The 20,298-nt window shown below is 41.5% G+C and overlaps 1 protein-coding gene across 1 annotated transcript in view; it reads right to left on the minus strand.

The window, feature by feature from the left end:
• Window positions 1–20,298, minus strand: part of TRPM6 (transient receptor potential cation channel subfamily M member 6) — a gene marked incomplete at its 3' end in the record, with an annotated part of 102,597 nt that overhangs the window by 61,305 nt on the left and 20,994 nt on the right. Inside the window, exons 2-7 of the mRNA XM_082302208.1 lie at window positions 12,870–12,949; window positions 12,055–12,093; window positions 2,926–3,106; window positions 2,362–2,575; window positions 1,426–1,550; window positions 492–663 (exon numbers count right to left, since the gene is read on the minus strand). Of these exons, the coding sequence (XP_082158334.1) occupies window positions 492–663; window positions 1,426–1,550; window positions 2,362–2,575; window positions 2,926–3,106; window positions 12,055–12,093; window positions 12,870–12,949 (811 nt within the window). The remainder of the gene's footprint in view (window positions 1–491; window positions 664–1,425; window positions 1,551–2,361; window positions 2,576–2,925; window positions 3,107–12,054; window positions 12,094–12,869; window positions 12,950–20,298) is intronic.

The following is a 20,298-nucleotide window of genomic DNA, read 5'->3' on the forward strand; positions in this document are numbered from 1 at the left end:
AATAAATGGTGGAAGTTATGCAATCTGTCAAACACTGGCTAAAGGTTTTACTTTTGCAAACACTCTTTGTTGCTGTACTTGAGGTCACAGGCTTTCAATAGGGAAGAGTGATGAGGACGAAAGTAATTAACAGGGTAAAAAGAATTTGAATTCCACCTCGTTGAATGATGGGAAAGTAACGGTTAAATAGAGACCACATAAAACTGTGAGGCGAGCAAATGCTCAATACTTATTAAAAAATCTGAGTCGTTTAGATGTCTCTGCAACTGAAAAACCAATGTGTGTTCATCCAAATGCATAACGCTTTGTGGAAATGCCATCCTTTTCATTTTCCTGATTTTCAGAGCTCAAGACACATGCAATTAATAACATTTGACCTCAGTGAAAACTATGGCAAATCAAGATGTACAACATGTAACACAAAATGTCGAGTACCTCCCAAACTTCTAGGATAGTTTTTCTGTCATAAAGCTGACCACAGCAATACTTACTTGTATGAATTTTTTGAAATGATATGTACTTCTCCAAATTCCTCCTGAGCACCATTTCATTCCCATACTTGCCCACTGTCCCATCATCTGCCATTAGAAAATGAGAATGCATGCTGTTGAGCGTACTCAGCTTGCTGAGTGGGTTACCAAGAGTCTGGTACAGGCAAACTACCTGAGAAAACCAAAATAAAAAGGTCCGCAAAGAAACCAACAAAACACCACCATTTATATTCCCTCATTTGCATGTATTTCTTCGTCAGTGTGGTTGTTTGAAATCCTCCGTCATGCTTTTTGTGCTACTCAAATGTTTGATTCTTAGCATTTGATTCTTAACAGAAACAAACCCACAATTAATATCTCAGAAAACATTTCTGATTAGGCTTGCAATCCTTAGAATCACTGTCTGATGTTCTTTGCAAAAGTTGAAACACCATGGCATAGTTTCCCTGGGTTGTATTCCCATTGAAAATACATGAGCTAACATTTATCAGGAATGATTTCACCTTACTACTTAAGTGCTTTTAGACACTTGAGTATATTATGCCCTCACATAAAGCTGTAGTCTGTGAATATAAAATGGACTATGAATAAAATACTACACATATTAATAGCTGGCTGTTCATTCTGAATCTTAATATAGAAAAACACAATTACAACCACAAAAGAGTTGCTTAAATAATTACAAAATTTAAGAAAGAAATGGCAATTTCCTGTAAGAAGAGAAGTATTTTAAAACTATTCATTTATACACAGAAAGCAAAATACAGTCCTCAACATGCCACAAAATTCTACTGCTGAGAAAAATCTAAGCCTCTATTATACAGAAAAAAATATCAAACCAGTGAGTTTAATCTAGAAGAAAATTAAGTATGCAACAAAACTCTACCATCCCATGACCATGAAGGCTTTTATTATTAAAGGTCATCCAACTCACATCTTTTCCAATGAGATCCCTCTGATTCTCAATGATACCCCATGGAGGAATCCCAATAGCACAGATCTTTCTCAGGTGTGGTGAGGCACGGCCTTTCAGTGCATCCCCCACATGCCTGGACACTCCTAAACAGATAATCAAATGATAAATTTTCTTCTATGTTCAGAGACCTGCTACAGGACACCAAGAGAGGTTTCTCATCACTTAATTTATATTATGGTTACATTTTAATCAAAAGCAAAACATTCCACCCAACTGATATATTTGATGTACACTTCAGAGCTCAGATGTAATGTACCGCTGCTTCAAACTCAGCACATATTTCTAATTAATAATACCCTTACATGGTGCTAATGGTGCTTTTCACATCCATAGAACTTCATTAGTTACATAAATGCACAGGACAGTTCTCCTGCAAAATCACCTGACTGAATAGCAGCTGAAGAAGTAAAACTTTCAGTTCCACAGTTCACTGACCCCTCTGAGTTTCTAAGAGTAACCTAAAGGGATTTTCAGATACTAATAGGCTAATTAATGGATTATCCTGATGCAAAACTTTCTCAATTATAAAACACAAGTTAAATTTAGCTTTGAAAATCGTTTCAAAAAGACTAATCACAGTCCACAGAACCTAAATAATTTAATGAAGCAGATAAATTTACTGCGAGTAAGTTCTGGCTATATGCAGTGTTTCTTATTACGTGCAGAATACTCTGCTCTTTAATTAAAATATTCAGAACGCCTGTCAACAGTAAATGAATACGATCTCACTCTTTGAATTAAGAACTGCTCCTTAAATAAAACCAATTTCATTTTGTATTAACATATCACCAATTTTCAAACAATTTCACTCTATTTGACCTAAATATACATGCTGTTATGCAGGGATAAAAACACCAAAAGGAGAAGTGAAACAAAGAAAAGTAATTACACTACCGCTGTTGATGCCTTCTGTAATTATCCATGCTCCTGTAGACTCAGCTGCCTTCACCAGCCCTTTGCTGAAAACCTGCTTGACCTTTGAGGGAAGCTTGAAATTCTGAATGCCTCCATGAACAGAGATCACTAGCTTTGGCAATTCAATCTGCCATTCTTTAACCATCAGATGCAACAGCTGATCCAAATTGCTGTCATAAGAAAGTCTAATATACTGGAAAGAATAAAAATGGGTAAAATAAACATATTTTAAATGCTTCAGGGAGAAGAAACTGCAACACATTACAAAGTTCTAAGCATTGATGTCCTGCAGATCTTGTGAAGGATTAGAGCTATTATAGTACCCTAACATGATAGCACAAAAATGCATGTGAGCAATACAGAGAGTGTCTATAATCACTGTGAGGTTCAACATAAAAATATACACACATTTTAATCTGGTTTACTTTTAGATTCCCCTGCCCTCTTAAGACAATCAATCTGATATTCACTCAAATCCACTTTTGCCTTTCTTATACTGAAATTACAAAAATAAGTCAGGCATATAAACACAGCACCTATTACCTTGGCGTGGTAAGTGTGGTCTCCATCTTGAAAATTGATTGTACCAAATGCATCTGTTGGATTCATCCTAGTGTGTTTTTGCACAGACCATTCTCCACCATCACTCTGTGAACCAGCCTGATAAATAGGCCAGCTGATTTCTACTCCTGGGTGTTCTCCAATCAGACGTCCACAGCAACACCTCACATTGAAAATGCAGAAATTATTTTATATCAAACTCACTTGCATACAACTTTAGGATCTACACATGAATAGCCCAAGTAACTTCCTGCAAATAAAAATACTGCAGTTGTCTCATGGGAATGCAGTAAAAATTAACCATGTTGAAAAAATTGCAACAATAGCAAAATAACATTGAATTAAATCATAATTATGTTTAGTTGGGTATAGAATTTGTTCTCTACCTGAAGAACACCAATAACAGTTGGGGGGATGTTGGACTAGATAGTCTTCAAAGGTCCCTTCCAATCCAAACCGTGATGTGATTCTGTGTGAATCTGTAACCGTTTGAGAGTCCCTTACAGAAATTCTGACCTGAGCAATGCAGCTTGGCCTTACTGGTCTTACATGTTCCAATTCAGAGGAATGTTGTAGGACACTGAGGTTTGCCATGAGTATTACCACAGGTTATTCTAAGTACTAAAGAAAGATCTAGGAGTTATTCTCAACAACCAGGAGGAGAATTTCAGCGGGATCTTTATACTAACACTTGGAAGCCAGCGAAGTGCATATACCAAATACATGGGTTGAAGTGCAATGCTGAGGGGATTGTCATGGTTTGGGTGTGACATTCCCCAGTTTAGTGCACCCACTGAGACTTTTCAAACCACACACCACTCACTCGTTTATCCCTTTCCCTTCCCTTCTCCCTGCTGTGCACGGGAGAGAAGAATAGGAGGCACAAAAGGTAAAGATGACAGAATACGGTAAGAAAAATTTACTTGAAACAGCAATGATATAAGAGAACAAACAGTAACAGCAACAATACTAATAACAGAGGGCACAATAAATTAACATTTCACTCAGAAACCCCCCAGCAATAGATGACACCAAACCACTTCCCCAGTAAGTCTATGCCAACCCAGAAGGGACCCTTTCAGCAGATGGTGTGACTCTCTGGAATAGTCCTGTCAGGGCCAGGAGTTAGACTCAACGCTCACTGTGGATCGTTTCCAACTCGGTATATTCTCTGATTCTGTGATTGTCCCTGGAAGACAGTACAGCAGGAAGCATCAGTGAAGAGAATGTATTGCTTTTCATTTTCTGATAGCTGATTATATGGTGGGACCTCCTCAGGACGTGTCACCTGCTCTTTATCCTTTTCTGACAAAAATAAGAAATTTTTGTCTTTGGGCCAGCTCCTGATTCCTGGCCAGTTGGGGTTTCCTGTTTGAGCTACCTGTATCATCAGCACACTCCACTTACTCTATAAAGTACCAGTGGTATGATGTGCGGCAGGGACTTTCCCTTTGAGCATCCAGCCCCAGCACTGTCAGTCAGGGTATCAGGAGGAGCTGTGCATTGGTGCCAATCACTTCTGAAGCAGCTCAAGCTCAGCATCTCCAAAAGATGCCAGGATCTCTTTATCAGTTGGGGTGTAGCAGGCCTCAGATCATTTGTATCCCTGTCCTGGTTTTGTCCAAGCCAGGGTTAATTTTTTGCACTAGCTGGGATGGGACATGACTAGGGCCAAGATGTTATTCTTTACCACCTCACATCATTGCTGGAGGCAGGGGGTAAGGCTCTCTCTCTCTCGTGGGGAGAAGGGTTTATTTCTGGTTGAATAAATTTAGTGGAGGGAGCTGGTTTCAAGCCAGAGACAGGTTCAGGTGGTGCCAGTCTCAAGAGGGACAGAGCAGTGAGGCTGGCCCTGCTTGGGTCATGAGATCTGCATGTAAATCACTCTTTTTTTTTTTTTTGTACACTTCTTTTATTAATACTGTTGCTGTTACTGTTTGCTTTTTTCCATCACATTGCTGTTTCCAGTAAATTGTTCTTATCTCAAACCATGATCTTCTGCCTTTTGTGTCTCCACTTCTCAGCTGCACCCCACTGCAGTGGAAAGGAGGAGCAGAAGATGGAGTGGGAGAGAGGCATGGGGTTTTGGAGCATCTTGGTGGGGGGACTGAATTGGGGAGTACCATTCCTCAACAATGAATATCCCTGAACCCCAGGGGTCATCCTTGAGCTTCCCCAGGTACATTTCACCAGAGACTCCAGGAAGGACCGTTGTCCCCATCTGCAATGTAGAGCACGTTTTTCACATCTTGTCCTGTCATGACTAAACAAGGGCAACTGCATGAACAATCTCCTGTTTGATTTGTTCAAAACCTTGTTGTTCGGGACTCCACTTAACATCATTCTTCTTCCAGATCACTTGATAGAGAGGACTTTCAATCTGACTGTAATCCTGAATACAGATCCTTCAAAAACCTACAGTGCACAGGACAGCCTGTGTTTCTTTCTTGCTGGTTGGTTGGGATCACAGCTGTTAATGTGTTGACCACATCCATTGGAATCTGACAACTCCCATCCTGCCATTTTAATCCTAAAAACTGAATTTCCTGGACAGGTCCCCTGACCTTACTTTGTTTTATTGCAAAAGCAGTCTTCAGAAGGATTTTCCATCCCACTTCCACATGTCCTCTCCATGGTCACACAACAAAAACCACAGGTTACTTCATGGTGTGTACCCTCTCTCTCTAGAAGGGGGTCACTTGCTCCGAGTAGCGGAGACTCTGGTCCATACTGGTGGGGCATGGGACATTTCCTCTCTGCCTTGTTCGAGCCTTTTGAATCTCTCTGCAGTCTTGGGCAGTCTTTCCACAGCCAAGGAGCAAGTTGGAAGGGAAACGAAAAAATCATCTTCATACTGCTGGAATCTGGCAGTTACCTGAAGCACTGTTTGTTCTCCTCCTTTCATGGACATCAATGCCAATGAGTTGGTGTACGATGATGATGAGCTCCATACAAACTTCTGCCACATGGATTGTGTACACTGGACCTCATCTGGATCTACAGGGGACGGCTCATTATTTGAATCCCTATAGATTACCTCCAGCACAGCTAATTCTCTCAGGTACTGGATACCTTTCTCCACGGTGTCCCACCTGCCTGGGTGCACTACTAGATCATCCTTGAGAGAGCACCTTTCCCTCACACTTGACAGGAGTCAACTCCCGTGGCTGAGTTTCTGTCCTCTTCCCAAACCTCTTGGCAATGCCCACAGGGATCCCAGCTGCTTGGTTTGACTACCATCTAGTTTCACATCATGGGCCACAATATCCGTGCATCAGAGGAGCCAGGTCACCTGACTGGCAGCTGAAATCTTTTCACATACCTCACAGCTCAGCCAGGGATAGGGATCAGGGGATTACCTCTGGCCCTGCCTCTTCCTCCTGTTATGAGGGCCCTACTTCCTCTTCAACCTTTACTAAGTGAACTGATTTGGTCTTGGATTTCTTCTGTAGGGCCAACCGCTACTGGCACTGGTTCATCCTCTGGTTCAGCTGCAGTTTGAGTGGCCACAGTGCCTCTTGCTTTGCTTTCCTTGTCCTCTCCCTGAGGGCACTTTCTTGAGCAGCATCTGATTGAGCAGTATTCAAAGCCTAGCATGCCACATAATGTCACACCTCTCTGGAACTGCCACAGCATTTTTCCATGATATATTTTATCATTTTAACAGGGTCCTGTAGTTGTTCAGGGGTGACCTTCCAAATCACTGGAGAAGTCTTCAAAATACTGGCCCATGTCCTTCCACATCGCATGTCACTCATGACTGTCCACCGTTGGGACAGAACTCTTGAATAAACCTCCCCAGAAATCTCTGTCTTGACTCTAATCACAGTGCGGACCACCTTGGGGGACCTGACAGAATTAGCAACAAGAACATGGTTTCCTCAACATCCAAAAGAAATTCAAAATTCTCAAAAGCTGTTGTGACAGGCCTGAAGGAGGAAAAGGGGGTGAAAAGCTGGAGAAAATCATCCTCCCGTGTTCTCCCCATGGACTCAGTACGATTATTAATGGACTCCCAAAGGTTGCACCCAAGATAAGGTTAGGAGGGCAACGCTGAACACACGTCACAAATGACCTTCATTGCCCTTGATGTTATGATGCCATAAGCTGATATCACACACTACAGCAACAAAGCAGTCTTCCCCCTAGTTAGAGAAGGAACATAGAGAGGAGCACGCATGGTAATATACTCAGGGTTAGGTACCACACCGACATGAACAGACGTGGTAACATTGTGACCAGTGGCTCCATACCTATTGCAACAAACACTTAGATCAAATTTGTTTCCAACCAGCGCTGGCCACATCTCTCATTACCTCAGCTCTTCCTGCCACACATTGGGTACCAAGTAAGGCTGTCATGGTTTAGGAATGGTACTCCCCAGTTTATTGTTCCCACTGGAACATGTCAAACCATGCTCCATTCTCTCACTCCTCCTCCTGTCCTTCCCCTGTTGGGGCTGGAAAGGAGAACTGGAGGCACAAAAGGTAAAGATCATGGGTTGAGATAACAACAGTTTATTGGAAACAGCAACAAGATAAAGAAATGAACAGTAACAGCGACAAACTGATGACAAAGGGCACAGAAAATGAATGATTCACACAGAAAGCCCCTGACAATAGACAAAACCACACTACCTTGACTGAGAAGGGACCCCTCCTCCCCAGAAGAGACTCCCTTCCCCTCAGCTTTGGCAATGACCGGAGGTGGTAGACAACAACCTCTGGGTCCTAGCCAGGGCCCCTGCTGGCTTCTGCAAATAATTAAACCTGTCCTAGCCAGGAACAGGACAGAAAGATACCAGAAACTCAGTCAGCATTAAAGGTTTGCATCTGGAATAATAACCCAGATTCCAAATTCAATCATTACTCTTCTACAGGCTTCAGCAGGCTTTGGTCTCTTCTACAGGATTAACTTCGGGGTAATTTATAGTGACAGCTGACAGTCCAGGTCTCCTTTAGACATTTCAGAAGTTAACACAGCCTGAGAAATGGAGATAAATTCTTCACTTTTCCTCCTCTGAGAAACCAAACATCCTTCAAGAACCCGAACACAATGACTGCCTCGGGCCTCAGCTGTACTACTTGTCCATTTAGGGGCAGGTTAGATGCAAACATCTGCAAAACTGTGAAGATGTGCATTCCAGAAGAGAGAGTTTTCAGTGGAGATGAGTGAGAACTAACTGGCGACAAAGAAACAGATTTTTAAAAACCGACTAACCAACCAGCCAACCAAAACCAAACCCCAAAACAACCTGAAGGCAATGTGGGATGTGAGCTGCTTTAGTAAGGCACTTCTTGATACCCAGAAGCCATGGAATCAGGTTTGCACTCCATTTTTTCAACCTAGCAAATTACATTTGGTTGATTCAATGCTCTGCAAAAGCAAACTGGAGAAGGAAGCCTTCCACACTCCAGGAGACAGGGCTCAAGGAGAAGTGGCACTAGCAGGCTGAGCTGATGTTTGAGTCAAAATAGCATAAGAGCACTTGATTCACACACCTGTCCTTGGGACCTGTCAGGCTGCACCCCAGGGTGCTGAGGGAGGGGGCTGATGCCCTTTTAGAGCCCATTTCCAAGGCTGTGAAGATCAGGGGTGTCCCTAATAATTGGAGAAAGGCAAATGTCAGGCCTGCCTTCAAAAATGGGCAAGAGCCACCCTGAGCAACAATAGGCCAGTCATCTGGCCATAAGTCTGAGGTAAAATCAAGGCGTGAGACCTCCTGGAGCCCACATCTGGGCACATGAAGGAGGAGACAGTGACAGGAAGCAGTAAGCAAGGATTTGCCAAGGGTCAGTCATGCCTGACCCACTTCACTGCCTTCTGCAACGTAACGGTAGGGATGAGAGGAGAGCACCTTTGCTCTATCCAGGCTTCTGTAGCTGGGCTGTGACATTACAGTGCGGGAGGGATGACAGGCTGGCAGGTGAGGACCAGGCTGGGTGGTGGGCCAGTATCAAGCAGTTCCTCAGGGTTCCTCAGGGTCTGTACAGGGCCACTCCTGTTCAGCCTGTCCACCAGCAACCTGGAAAAAGGGATGGAGGGAATGTGCAGGCCTAGGGGTGAGGCAGTTCTGAGGCATGCTCCTGGTTGTTCGTGGGCTGAAACAGGGTCATCCATGTACCTGGGCAGCAATGAGGACAAGAGGTGCCTGGGGTGGTGTAAGCAGGACATGGTCTGAGAGACAGGGGACAGTAGGTTCCATTCCCTCTGCTTGGTGCTGGTCAGCCCCTGTCTGGGTACCACCTCCAGCTTCAGTCCCCAGCACAAAAGAGACACCAGCAAAGTGGAGAGACTTTGGGGGCAGAGGGACTATTCTGGTGACAGAGGTGGGGCTGGAGCCCTTGATCTCTGAGAAGAGGCTTTTGGACAGGGGATGGTTCAGCTGGGACAAGAGGTGGCCTCAGGTGCTCCAATGACACACCCAGCACTGATGAGATGGGATACAGAAGATGTAGATGGGCTCTTCAGTGATGCATGGCAGTAGGGTGAGAGGCAGCAGCACAGTTGAAACAGTCTGAGGACTGGAAATAATAAGCCTTTTTTCCAGGAGGACAACCCAGTGGTGGAGTCAGGAACTGGGGAGGGTGGGTTCTCTCCGTCCTTGGGGATTTCACACAACTGGGTGAAGCATCCTCATCTGACCACCCTGGCTGACCATACTGAGGAACATGTCCCTGAGTTACTCTGTGATCTTATGGATATAGGATATGCATTGATACAAAGCATCTTTGCAATGACTTTGCCTTCTTTGCCTCAAAGGCTCACCAAGCTGCTGGAGAAGGTGGGGACATCACCAGTAATATAAAAGCAGGCCACTAGAAAAGTCATACTTTGAGCAACAAGGGAAAACCCAAAGGGTTGACACTGAAGTAAAAGTAAACAAGAGTCAGACTGCAATGTCCAGTGCTCTAGCAGGCAGTGATTTAGAAGTTGCGTCTAAAAGTTACACCTAAAAGGTGAGATATATAGACAAGTTGCAAGAACATCTCAGATCTACAAGGATGCAGGAATTTGACACCGCACTTCTGAATACTCATAAAGTGAGATCGGTCTAACTGCTGTCTGGGATGTTTCTGAGAGTTCTGCACAGAAGGGTAGATAGAGACCCATTCTGACTCACCAGGGGAGCATTGACAAAGGTGCTGCTAAGTTACTCAAATTTGATTAGCAATGTCTAAAGAGAGTAATTCTACTTAGAATTAGCAAATTAGTTACATAACCCATTCACAATCTGTTTCCATTCACAAACTGTTTGCAAACCTTGGAAGTTCTCTACAAAAGAAATCTTTCAGAGATTTCACTTGCTTACAATAAATACTAGGTCAAATTATAGTAGGCATCAAGTATATCCACATGATTTTTGGACTGTTGTGGAAAACTGCAGAACTCAGGAGGCCCAAAACCTGTTTAATTGCTGATCTAATAAATACAATATAACCAGTCACAACAATCATATGGAAGTTATTTGTCCTTGTTAGGAACAGAAAAATTCTCCTAGAACAAAGTTGTCTGTACACCTTGAGATACTCAAGAAGACAAGGACTGTTAACATTTGGAAAGATTTACTTGTAAGATAAGGGCTGACTGAAATGAACATTTGACACCCACACACATTCTGCAAACATAGACAGACCAGCAGACTGGATTCATAGTAACCTAAACAGCATGAAAATGCTCAGCAAAAACTGAAAGAAACAACTACAAGATAAAAGACACACAAAGATACAGGATGTCTTGACAGAGAAAGGTGAAAGAAAAAAACAAACCCATCCGCTGGAGTACACATTTCCTGTTTCTCTTCCTCCCTCTCCTAGCACCATATTCACATTTATGCAGATAAACTGTGCTTGACTAGGAGGCTTATTTGGTGGAAGCTAATCTTGGTTTGGTTTTCCACTTCTCTGGGTTACATTTTGTCCTAATGATCTTCCCAGACTGATTAACAACATGGTCATTCTGAGAGGGGAGAGGGGGAGAACCACAGAACTGCTGTAGTCTTGATTTAGATGAAATTACACTGCTGTATTTTGAAGGACAGTGCAACTTCAGTTGTGATACCCAGCTGGGTAACCACAGGTCAGCAGGAAGCATTAAAATGCCCCCTGCATTTCTTCTCTCAGAAGCCCTGCAAAAATCTTTGAACATCTATTCTTACACACTGAAGCAAAATACGCATGAGATCATTCTCTTAGAGGGAGCTGACACTTTCTGAACAGAAACACAAATCATTTGCCTTACCAACACCATTCTGCCTATCAGCCCTTTCCAGAAGTAATTTATTTACTCTTTGTAAAACAGAACTCTTGTAAATCTTAGATGCCAAATAAATTGTGAAGCATAATGAAAAGGCAGATAATCATGTTGACACGGGTTATGGGACTACTTGACACCAGCTTGCTACTCATCAGTTATTGCCTCAGCCTTCAGATGCCTTTAACTCAAAACAAATGGAGGTTGAACTTTTTGTTCCAAGAACTGATAATGTATTATCATAAATATACAGCACCAAAATATGTTTGCTAATACCATCTGAATGACAAATATTGGATTGAAAACAACTAATTAATACAGGTCACGAAATACAATTCACCTGGAGAAACTTAAAAGCACCAAAGCGATATAATATCTGTTGTTTGCCTTCCCAAAAGCAGGAAGTCAGAATCCTCACTGGAGAGAAGATGAAAAATCTTCAAAAAACCTATTACTGGGGTGTTCTTTTACCCTTTTTCTTCTCCCTAATTTTTTTTCCCCATACTTCTCATGGTTGTCTATTGCCATTGACTCACTCTCCTTCATACAATCCAGGATATAGCTGGAGTTGTCTCTCACTTCAAGACACATTTCTGCCTGTCATTCCTCAGGAGGAGATTAAAATAAAATCATCTGCACAAGGTATTTGGGTAGAATTTTCTGTTGCAAATAAATCAAAAGGTAATCACACAATTTATTCTACTTATGTTTACACTAAGCATTCTCTAGCACACCCCTAGAAATGCTACTCTGACTATAAAACAGGAGGGATATTTCTCTTATCATTGCTTCCTTGACTAAGATTGTCTATTACTAGGTCACTACAAAAATTGTCCATATATATTTATGCACTCTTACCTGATTAAATTCTGGCACACCTGGCATCCTGCAGGACATCTGTGATAAAAGGTGAATAATTAATACATGTTTGTATAAAATAAGCTGTAATGCTTTTCTTACAGTACCAATTCAACAGCGAAAGAATTCTCATCAACAACAATACAGGCTGTCATCTCCAGCACTAACCCCTGGAAAATGTACTGGATAACTTCAGCGATTTGTTTAGATTTCACAGCTCAGACTGTATGTCAGATCTGCATTTTATAGATGAGTTCTCCATCTTGTGTATGCTACACTATCCATGTGTTCAAAACCATATGATCAAAATTACAAGCTTACATTGTCAGAATGTGATGTCTACAAATTTATCTAGGCAACACCATCCACTAGATACATAATCTCTAATGCCAAGTTACGTTTGCTTTCTGGTCCTAAAGCACAGGCTGAGGATTTGATCTCTTCCTTACTCCTTCCGTAGTCTACACCTACCTATTCTGACTGTGCTCAGCAGCAGTAATTATTCTGAGGAAGGGAAAAAATGGTGCAGCGGTAACTCCATGTAATTCAATCTCTTAATTGGATACCATTCCTGTTTTGGTTACTGGACTGAGAGCAACAAATCTAAGAAGCATAGTAAGGTTAATTGCTGCCAATTTCTAGTTCAAATAGTTTCATTTAAAACATACTGGTGATGGAATCCATGAACACCCATAAACCAGCAATCACTGACTGAGATACTAAAAAACATCATCCAAACCAAACACAATGCCCATAAAAAATTATCCTGATTATTTTTAGATGTAACAGAAAAAAGGAGAAATTCATTGTTTTACCTGTGCGGATCTTTTGAGCTGGGAATAATGTGTGCACATTCTCTTTTACTGAAGACCTCTTCGATCCAAGATTTGTGGGGCTAAAAAGACATTTCAAATATAAATGCATTCCTGAACTTTGGAACATGATATCAAAAATTGCACTGTAATGACAATAAGGCTGTAAACAGATAACTGAGAACAATTCCTATCTTACACCTATGTTAGGTGTAAGACTACAAGCTGAAACTACAGCTCTAAACAGTCCTAGCCCTTCACCTCCAAGCTTTACAGAATTCCCCAAGAAGATCAATATTTAAATTTTTTGCCACCATGAGAATTATTTAGATGTTTCATCAAAGACATATAATACAATATATACAATAGAGAATAGAGTTCAACAGAGAAAGTGGCAAGGATGAATCAAAATTGCTTAAAGAATTGCACTCTCCTTCTGCCAGAAAACTAGCAAACTGCGATCTTACTAAAGCTGTGTCAAAAAAGGCAAGATTTTCATTATACTTGAAAGAGACGGTTGAGTCCTTCTTTTATTATTCTTCACAGAGTCAAGAATAGATGCATTCTGGTTATATTTTGCTGAACTAGGACTAGAGTGAAATGCAAAAGCAGGGGACCTAGACCTGGCACTCAGGTGGGCTTTTTCCACCAGCCTCCTGGTGTGCTGTGTTAGTGATGCCTGTTTACAGCTCAGCAAACTGAACAGTCACTATGGCACACAGACTTTTGTCAAAGAATCTCACTGGAAATCTTTGAACCTTTCTCTTCAGGTGTATCAGGATCAAATTCCTTGAAAGGAACGGTAACTGTTGGATGCTGAACTTCGAAATCTCTGGGTCTTAATTAGGTAATTATTCTTAATTTTATATAGGTAAAACCTTTATTTAGTATGTAAAATTTACAGGAGAACCTTAACATTAATTCTTAATCTAAGGCTTTATTTAGGTTTTTAGGCTGATTGTATCATCAAGAAAAGAGGGTTAAAACTTCATGCTCTTTTATAGTCATACATGACTTGAGGGCTGGGCAAGTAAAAACAAAAAGAGGAGACTTCTGAACAGCAAACTTCTCTAGTCTAGCTCTTGATTCCTAGTTTTGTAAAAGGCTTCTGTAACATGTTCCCTGTCACTACAGTGAGGTACATACATCTCAGCCATCATCAGCATGTATCCTTTTCACTACCAAGTCCTAAAGGAGACAAAAATATAACTACATGTTCCTTCTCACTGGCAAATTTCTGTTCTGATATACCAAAGACCTGAAGCCAAGTTTATATTGCAGCTTTCCTTCTGATTTTCCTCTAAGGAAGTCCTGAGACCTTTGTTTTGGAGTTCTGGCATCTCTTTTCTCACCAGTCTGAGGATTAGGATTGTTGCTTATAATTCCGTGACACGGAAGAGGCTTTGGAGATTTCTAGACTGATTTAGTCAATGGAGTGGCAAGAGTTTGGCTCTGAAATTTAAGGCACATGAGTAGTTTTTAGAAAACTGCTTTTAATCACTTTTCCAATATCTTTAATGTCTAAGATCCTTGCATAATATGGTATTAAAGGGACACTGTCAGGTCAAAATGTTCAAAAATTAAGGTTTCCAGAAGTAAGGAAAGAGATCACAGTGTAAAATATAGGAAAACATACGCACCACTCATTTCTTTCAAATCCTTTCTAATGAGCAGTGAGAGGAGACAAAACCTAAATATCCAAACTAGCACAGAGGTCCTTCACAAAGCAGTGTTGCTATCAGCAGGGAGAGTGACTGTGCCACCATCCCACTGGAGTGGCTGAGCAGGTACAGGCTTGGCTCACCAGTCTCCAGGGTCAGGGCAACAAGTGCTGGGATCCCCTGCTCTACTGCTCCCCTCACTGATTTCACCTGGGATCCCCTGCTCTACTGCTCCCGTCACTGATTTCACCACCCACCCATGCAGGAAAAATAAGTGAATGCTTCAATTTTTGCTTCTGCTTTCTTCTGCCTGAGCCCACACCCCCCTCCACCACCATCCCTGCAAAGCCTTGCCAAAGTCAAAGCCTGCAGATGCACTATGACAAAAAAACACTGTTAATTGAGGGATTAATGTACAGTCTTCCTGCTCTGAAATTAGCTTTACTGAACCAAGAGCTGTAAGAAGCATTCAGCTCCTTCAAGACCAGTCAAAAGCTCTGTTCACTGGTCAAGTACCAAACTCAGGGGAACAAGGTTACACTGTCAATACTAAACAACAATTTTTCAGTATCCTTAGTTGTAAATATGCCTGCTTTAGGGTGAAAGGCACAGATACAGATATTTTTTAATGAAACACCATGCTGCTCTGGCCACTGTTCCATTCCCTGCAAAAGAAAATTAAAAGGCACACATCTCTCTGGCTTAATAATTCCATCCATTATTGAAATATGATCCATTTTTGGACAAAACAGCAGCAACTGCCTTTAATGACACATTGTAGCTCCAGACAGGTGCAAATAATTAGAAATCACACAATGACTAGCCAGTTTACATAACAGGTTAGTTCATTTAGGCAAAGTACAGTTGTGCTGGAAACTAGGCAGAACAATCAAGTTGTAAGTAGCTTACTGAAACTGCAACAAATTTGTACTGATGACAGAGAAACACAGTGTCTTAGCCAAAGAGCTACTTCAAGAGCTGGAAAGTTCTGTCAAGCACCATACCTCAGCTCTGCATACACTGTATGTTTAGTGAAATCAGCACACAATGTCACTTCCAAAGAACTGGGGTTTTCTAAAAGAACTAGGGCCAGTATTTCTGCATTGTTGAACAGGTTTGTCAAAATTTTAGCAAAAAAAAAAAAAAGTTATGCATCATATACAACTTTTATACAACCTTTTCTCAAGGTAATTATTTCTCAAAATTATTAGATGAAAATAAACACTCTTTAAAAAAGGAACAGATGATCCTGAGGCTAATCAAATTGCCTCAGTACTCAAGCATACAGTACCTGTAAGGACCTTACTGATGACGTCAATAATCAGAAATACCTGACTTTTAGTGCCTGTGAAGGAGGGAGGTACTATTTTCAGGTGAAAGCATGTCTGTGAGAAGTCAGCATGGTGCAGTCTGTGACCAACCTTTATTCAAATACATCAGAGGAGGGAAAAACTTCCCCTTATTACAGCTGCTGCAAGAATCCACTGCAAGCAAAGTGTCCTAAAATATCTTAAACCCTTTCAAAATTAACTTGCAAGTCACTTGCAATAACATTAAATACCTGAAATGCAGCCAGAGTTCCTGTAAGCTAGCACTCAAGACTATTTCACAAGAGCTCGGAGTTTAAGCACACTGGTATCTCTTGAACCCCTACCCCTGGAAACTCTTCATGGCTTCATTACCAGCTGGTTAAATTACTGCCAGCATTAAAGAGATTTCCAACTTAACAGGCTGTCTCTCACATAAGCTTTTCAGAGCAGGGACTTTGTGGTTCAGCATCCACTCCATGCACGCTGATGGTATGAAATAATACAATTGATTGCTAAACAAAGAACACCACTCTGGATCCATGCAGGGTAGAGCAACATTGCAAAACTCCAGGGCCACATGCAGTAAAATATGAACCCATGAGAGGTTTTCAGTGGCCTCTCAGGTCTTATTCTAGAATTTTCTTGTGTTCAGGTTACCCTGTCATAGGACAACCACCCGGCTCTGTAACACAGACATGCCATGGTTCCTCTGATCTCCAATGCATCGGTACATCTGTTACTAACTGGCAGCTTTTGCTTTTCCAATCTTTCTTATCTACTTCTGTGCCCCAGTGTTGAAGATTCTGCACATCTGTTGCAATACACAATTATAAGCAATTGAATTCACTAGAAAACTTTCATCACTAAATTTCACCAAGATTTCAAAAATATTGTGCAAATAATTTCATTTGAATGAAATGTGAACAGTGGACACTGTTCACCTGTCCACCATGGCCAATCATAAAACAACTATCAGCTAATCTCAAACTGCCTTTGCAGGCAGACTGCAGATTCAGTAGCACTGAGAAGCTTTTAAAGACAGTATATAATTTCAGGTCACAGCAGAATTTCTGTGATTATTTCCTAGTAACCAATTCAAACAGCCACTGAAAACATATTCTTAGGTGTTCGCAAATACAGTACAAACACTAACAGAAGTCACCTGTGCTTGCAGGATAAATGCAGACCCAAGTCAAAGAGGGATAACAGAACTTCTTATGACTCTTCAGTCATTCTGAAGAGAGATCTTATGGTTTATTTCCTCAGAACAAATGTAGTGTGTTAGCTTCTCAAAAATACATAAATTCAATCTTCACAGAATGCTATAGCATTTTCTTTTGCAGTTAATCAACTGTGCTTAAAAGCTAAGTAGGTATGCTTAAGTGATTTTCTGGATTAGGGTCTTGCATCAAAGGCTCATAAAACTGTTTCCACTATTTTGAACCCAAGCTTAGCCAAAAAAACAAAACCCCTTTGACTTAAGTGGGCTTTCCCATGTGGTGCTTCTGATCCAGAGAAGACCACACAACACAAAAAATACCTGTGAGGTTATGACAACAAAATGCAGGAAATACTAAAACCAAGACCCTCCTTGTGAAAAAATCTGCAGTTTAACTCCTGGGTCACAGAGAAGAATGAACTGATGGAAATCTTACCTTAGTCTTGAATAGTAGACCTTTAATTAGTTTATTACTTTTTAAGTTTATTAACTAATCAAGTAAGTCTTTCTGCTGTCCTTTAACATGCAATGTTTTAGAAAAACACATCAAAGAGCAGTGCTCCAAGAGCACAGCCAGCTCAGAATGCAGGTGCTCATGGAGGGATGCCTGGTTTGCAGCTGGAGGGGCTGAGCAGACCTGTCCCTCTGCAGAGCCCATGGCATCGGGCTAGGTGAGGAAGGACACACAAGACCTCACCTCAACACTGCTGCAGCAGCCCAGGCTTTTGCAAAAAGAGTAAACACAAGAAATCTCAAATCACAATTTATATTCTTCAGCTCTGTCCTTGAAACAGATCCCACAAACATTGCTTGAAATCTTATACTGGCACTAGATACCTAAGAATTGCTTTAAAACAAGTTTCCCCAACTGGAAATGCAAAAAGTCTCTGCAACATGACACATAATTCAGCCTTCCACCTAAAGCAGGCCACTCCAAAACCCACTGTTCTAGAAGCATGGCGATTGTTGACAAAGTTTGGATCTGACTGCTTCATTCCTGTGGCCCATACAGATAATGAAAGTGCTTATGGCTGATGGCAGCCACCTTGCTAGAAGCTGACATTTGGGTTACTTTGGCACTGTATACAACATAATAGTGCATATAATTTCTTATAAAATGTCTCGGGTTTGGAGACAAAACTTCAGGAGGAAAGGGCCTCCCCTTTTCCTCCACCAATGAGACAAATGGGTCACAAGAAGTTAAAAGTGGGAAAAAGAAACCAAAGTTTATTAACACACAAACAAAACAGGGTAAAACAGGATAAAAAAGCCTCTCAAAATACAATGAATTCTCGGACAGGGAACAGATACCCGGGCTTGGACCAGCCAGGGGTACCTTACAGCCTCCCCGGACTGGCGAGGAGGGAAGGGAGGCAGTGAGGCAAGGGGAAGGAAAGGGAAAAAAGAACAAGAAGAAAACCAACAGAGCCTTTTCCCAGCTAGCTGGAACACAGAAGAAACCCAAAGAGCAGCACAGCGCTCCCGGCGCACTCCCTCCCCAGCCCTGCCGAGCCCCTGGAGCCGCAGGGCCCCGTCAAACTGCCCTGCACGCGGCCCGTGGCCCCGGCCCTGGGTCCATCTTAAAGAAACAGCGTCCCTGGGCATTGAGCGGACGGGTAAGGAATAAAGCGGCTCCATAACGTCACCCCAGGACATAAAACTAATTCAATAATCAGCATAGGATAATGAATTATTGAACAAGTTTTGGTATGAAGTAATAGATATGTAAAGATACAGAAATATAACTTCTAAAGATTTTAATTGTCAGAAAACAGTCCAAATTGCAGGATAAATTATAGGAAATGCCCAAAACTTGCAGCAAATAAGAGCAGGCACCAGTAAAGGAGGAAGAAATGGCAAATTAATCCAAACTATATTTGCAAATTATTATAATCTTTAAATATAACCATGGCCTTATTTTACTGTGTCTCTTTTGGAGACAAAAATTTTCACAGTTTTTTTAATGGACACTCCTGTCTTAACAGCAATATTTTGGAAGTCACTCCCAAAGAAAGTCAGGCATTTGGTGTTCTTTTATTAACTAATACAATATAATCAGAAAATCATAAATATTGAAAGCAAGTTACATATCCCATATGAAATCATCTTGTTAGTAATTACTTGTAAGTAATTTTAAAGAAGGGAAAATCCAGGCAGCCATAAGAAAATGATGTTTCAGATGTATTATTCAGAGGGTCAGTACAATGCTTCAAGTCTCATTCAGATTTCCACTTTGAAAGGCAGTCATTGGAAGGCAGTTTTTCTTACTTGTTAAGAACTTGATCTTAGCAAAGAGCTAATCAACTTGCTCTTTTTGAAATTGGGTCTCACCTACCTAGCACTGAGAAGTCACAGAGGTCAACCACTCATTGCTGTGACAAATGCATTCCTTTGTCAAATGATTCAAAATCACAGAGCACAAAAGTCTTCCTAGCTTAAACCAAGAGAAGGAAGAGAAAAAAATTACCTGATAGTAAATATCAGGGCTTTCTTTTGCTTGTTTTATGTTATCCCAGCACAGGGTTTAATACTGACTAGAGAGGTGTCTCTCTAAAGGTCAGATATATCTAAAGTAACTAATGTGAAAAGCAAATGCAGGTTGCAAAATTCAGCTGGAGGAAGCATGAAGGGCCCCAGGAAGTCACACTTCGTTAACAACCTGCTCTAGAGGAAGGTGGCAGGTAGGTTGGAGCTAGATGATCTTTAAGGTTGCTTCCAACCCAAATTATTCTGTGCTTCTATGATTCCATGATGTGAGCAATCCACACAGCTCACCTCTGGAGCCATATGATGTTCACTGTCATTTCTATCAGAATTCTTCTTTTTGCTCCATTGCTTGTCTCACATAGTAACAAAATCTTCTTGGACTTGACAGCTGCATACAGCGGCCCTTGCACACACTACAAGACAGGCAGATGGTTACAGAACTGAAATTCCATTTTCCAAAGAAAGAGGAAGCACATCTTGGGTGATTTCTAAAGCGGCTGAAGGTATGGTCAGTCCCACTTCTGCATTTCCCAGCTGGACGTGTCTTACCTCTCTCTTCATCTCTGCCCTCACACCACCTTCCAAATAAAAAAGCTTTCCTTTTCCATGCTGGCTCACTGTTAAATGTAAGTCACATCATCAACCCATCATACATTACAGGCCCACAAACAAGCTGGAGGAACAGCCAGCCATGGCCTGGGAGCAGCCACTGGGGACTGCAAGGACAACCTTGTGCTCTTTGCCCCAGAGACCAC

This window comes from Coloeus monedula, assembly GCF_965178545.1.
Source record: "Coloeus monedula genome assembly, chromosome: Z".
In the NCBI taxonomy this organism is placed as follows: Eukaryota; Metazoa; Chordata; class Aves; order Passeriformes; family Corvidae; genus Coloeus; species Coloeus monedula.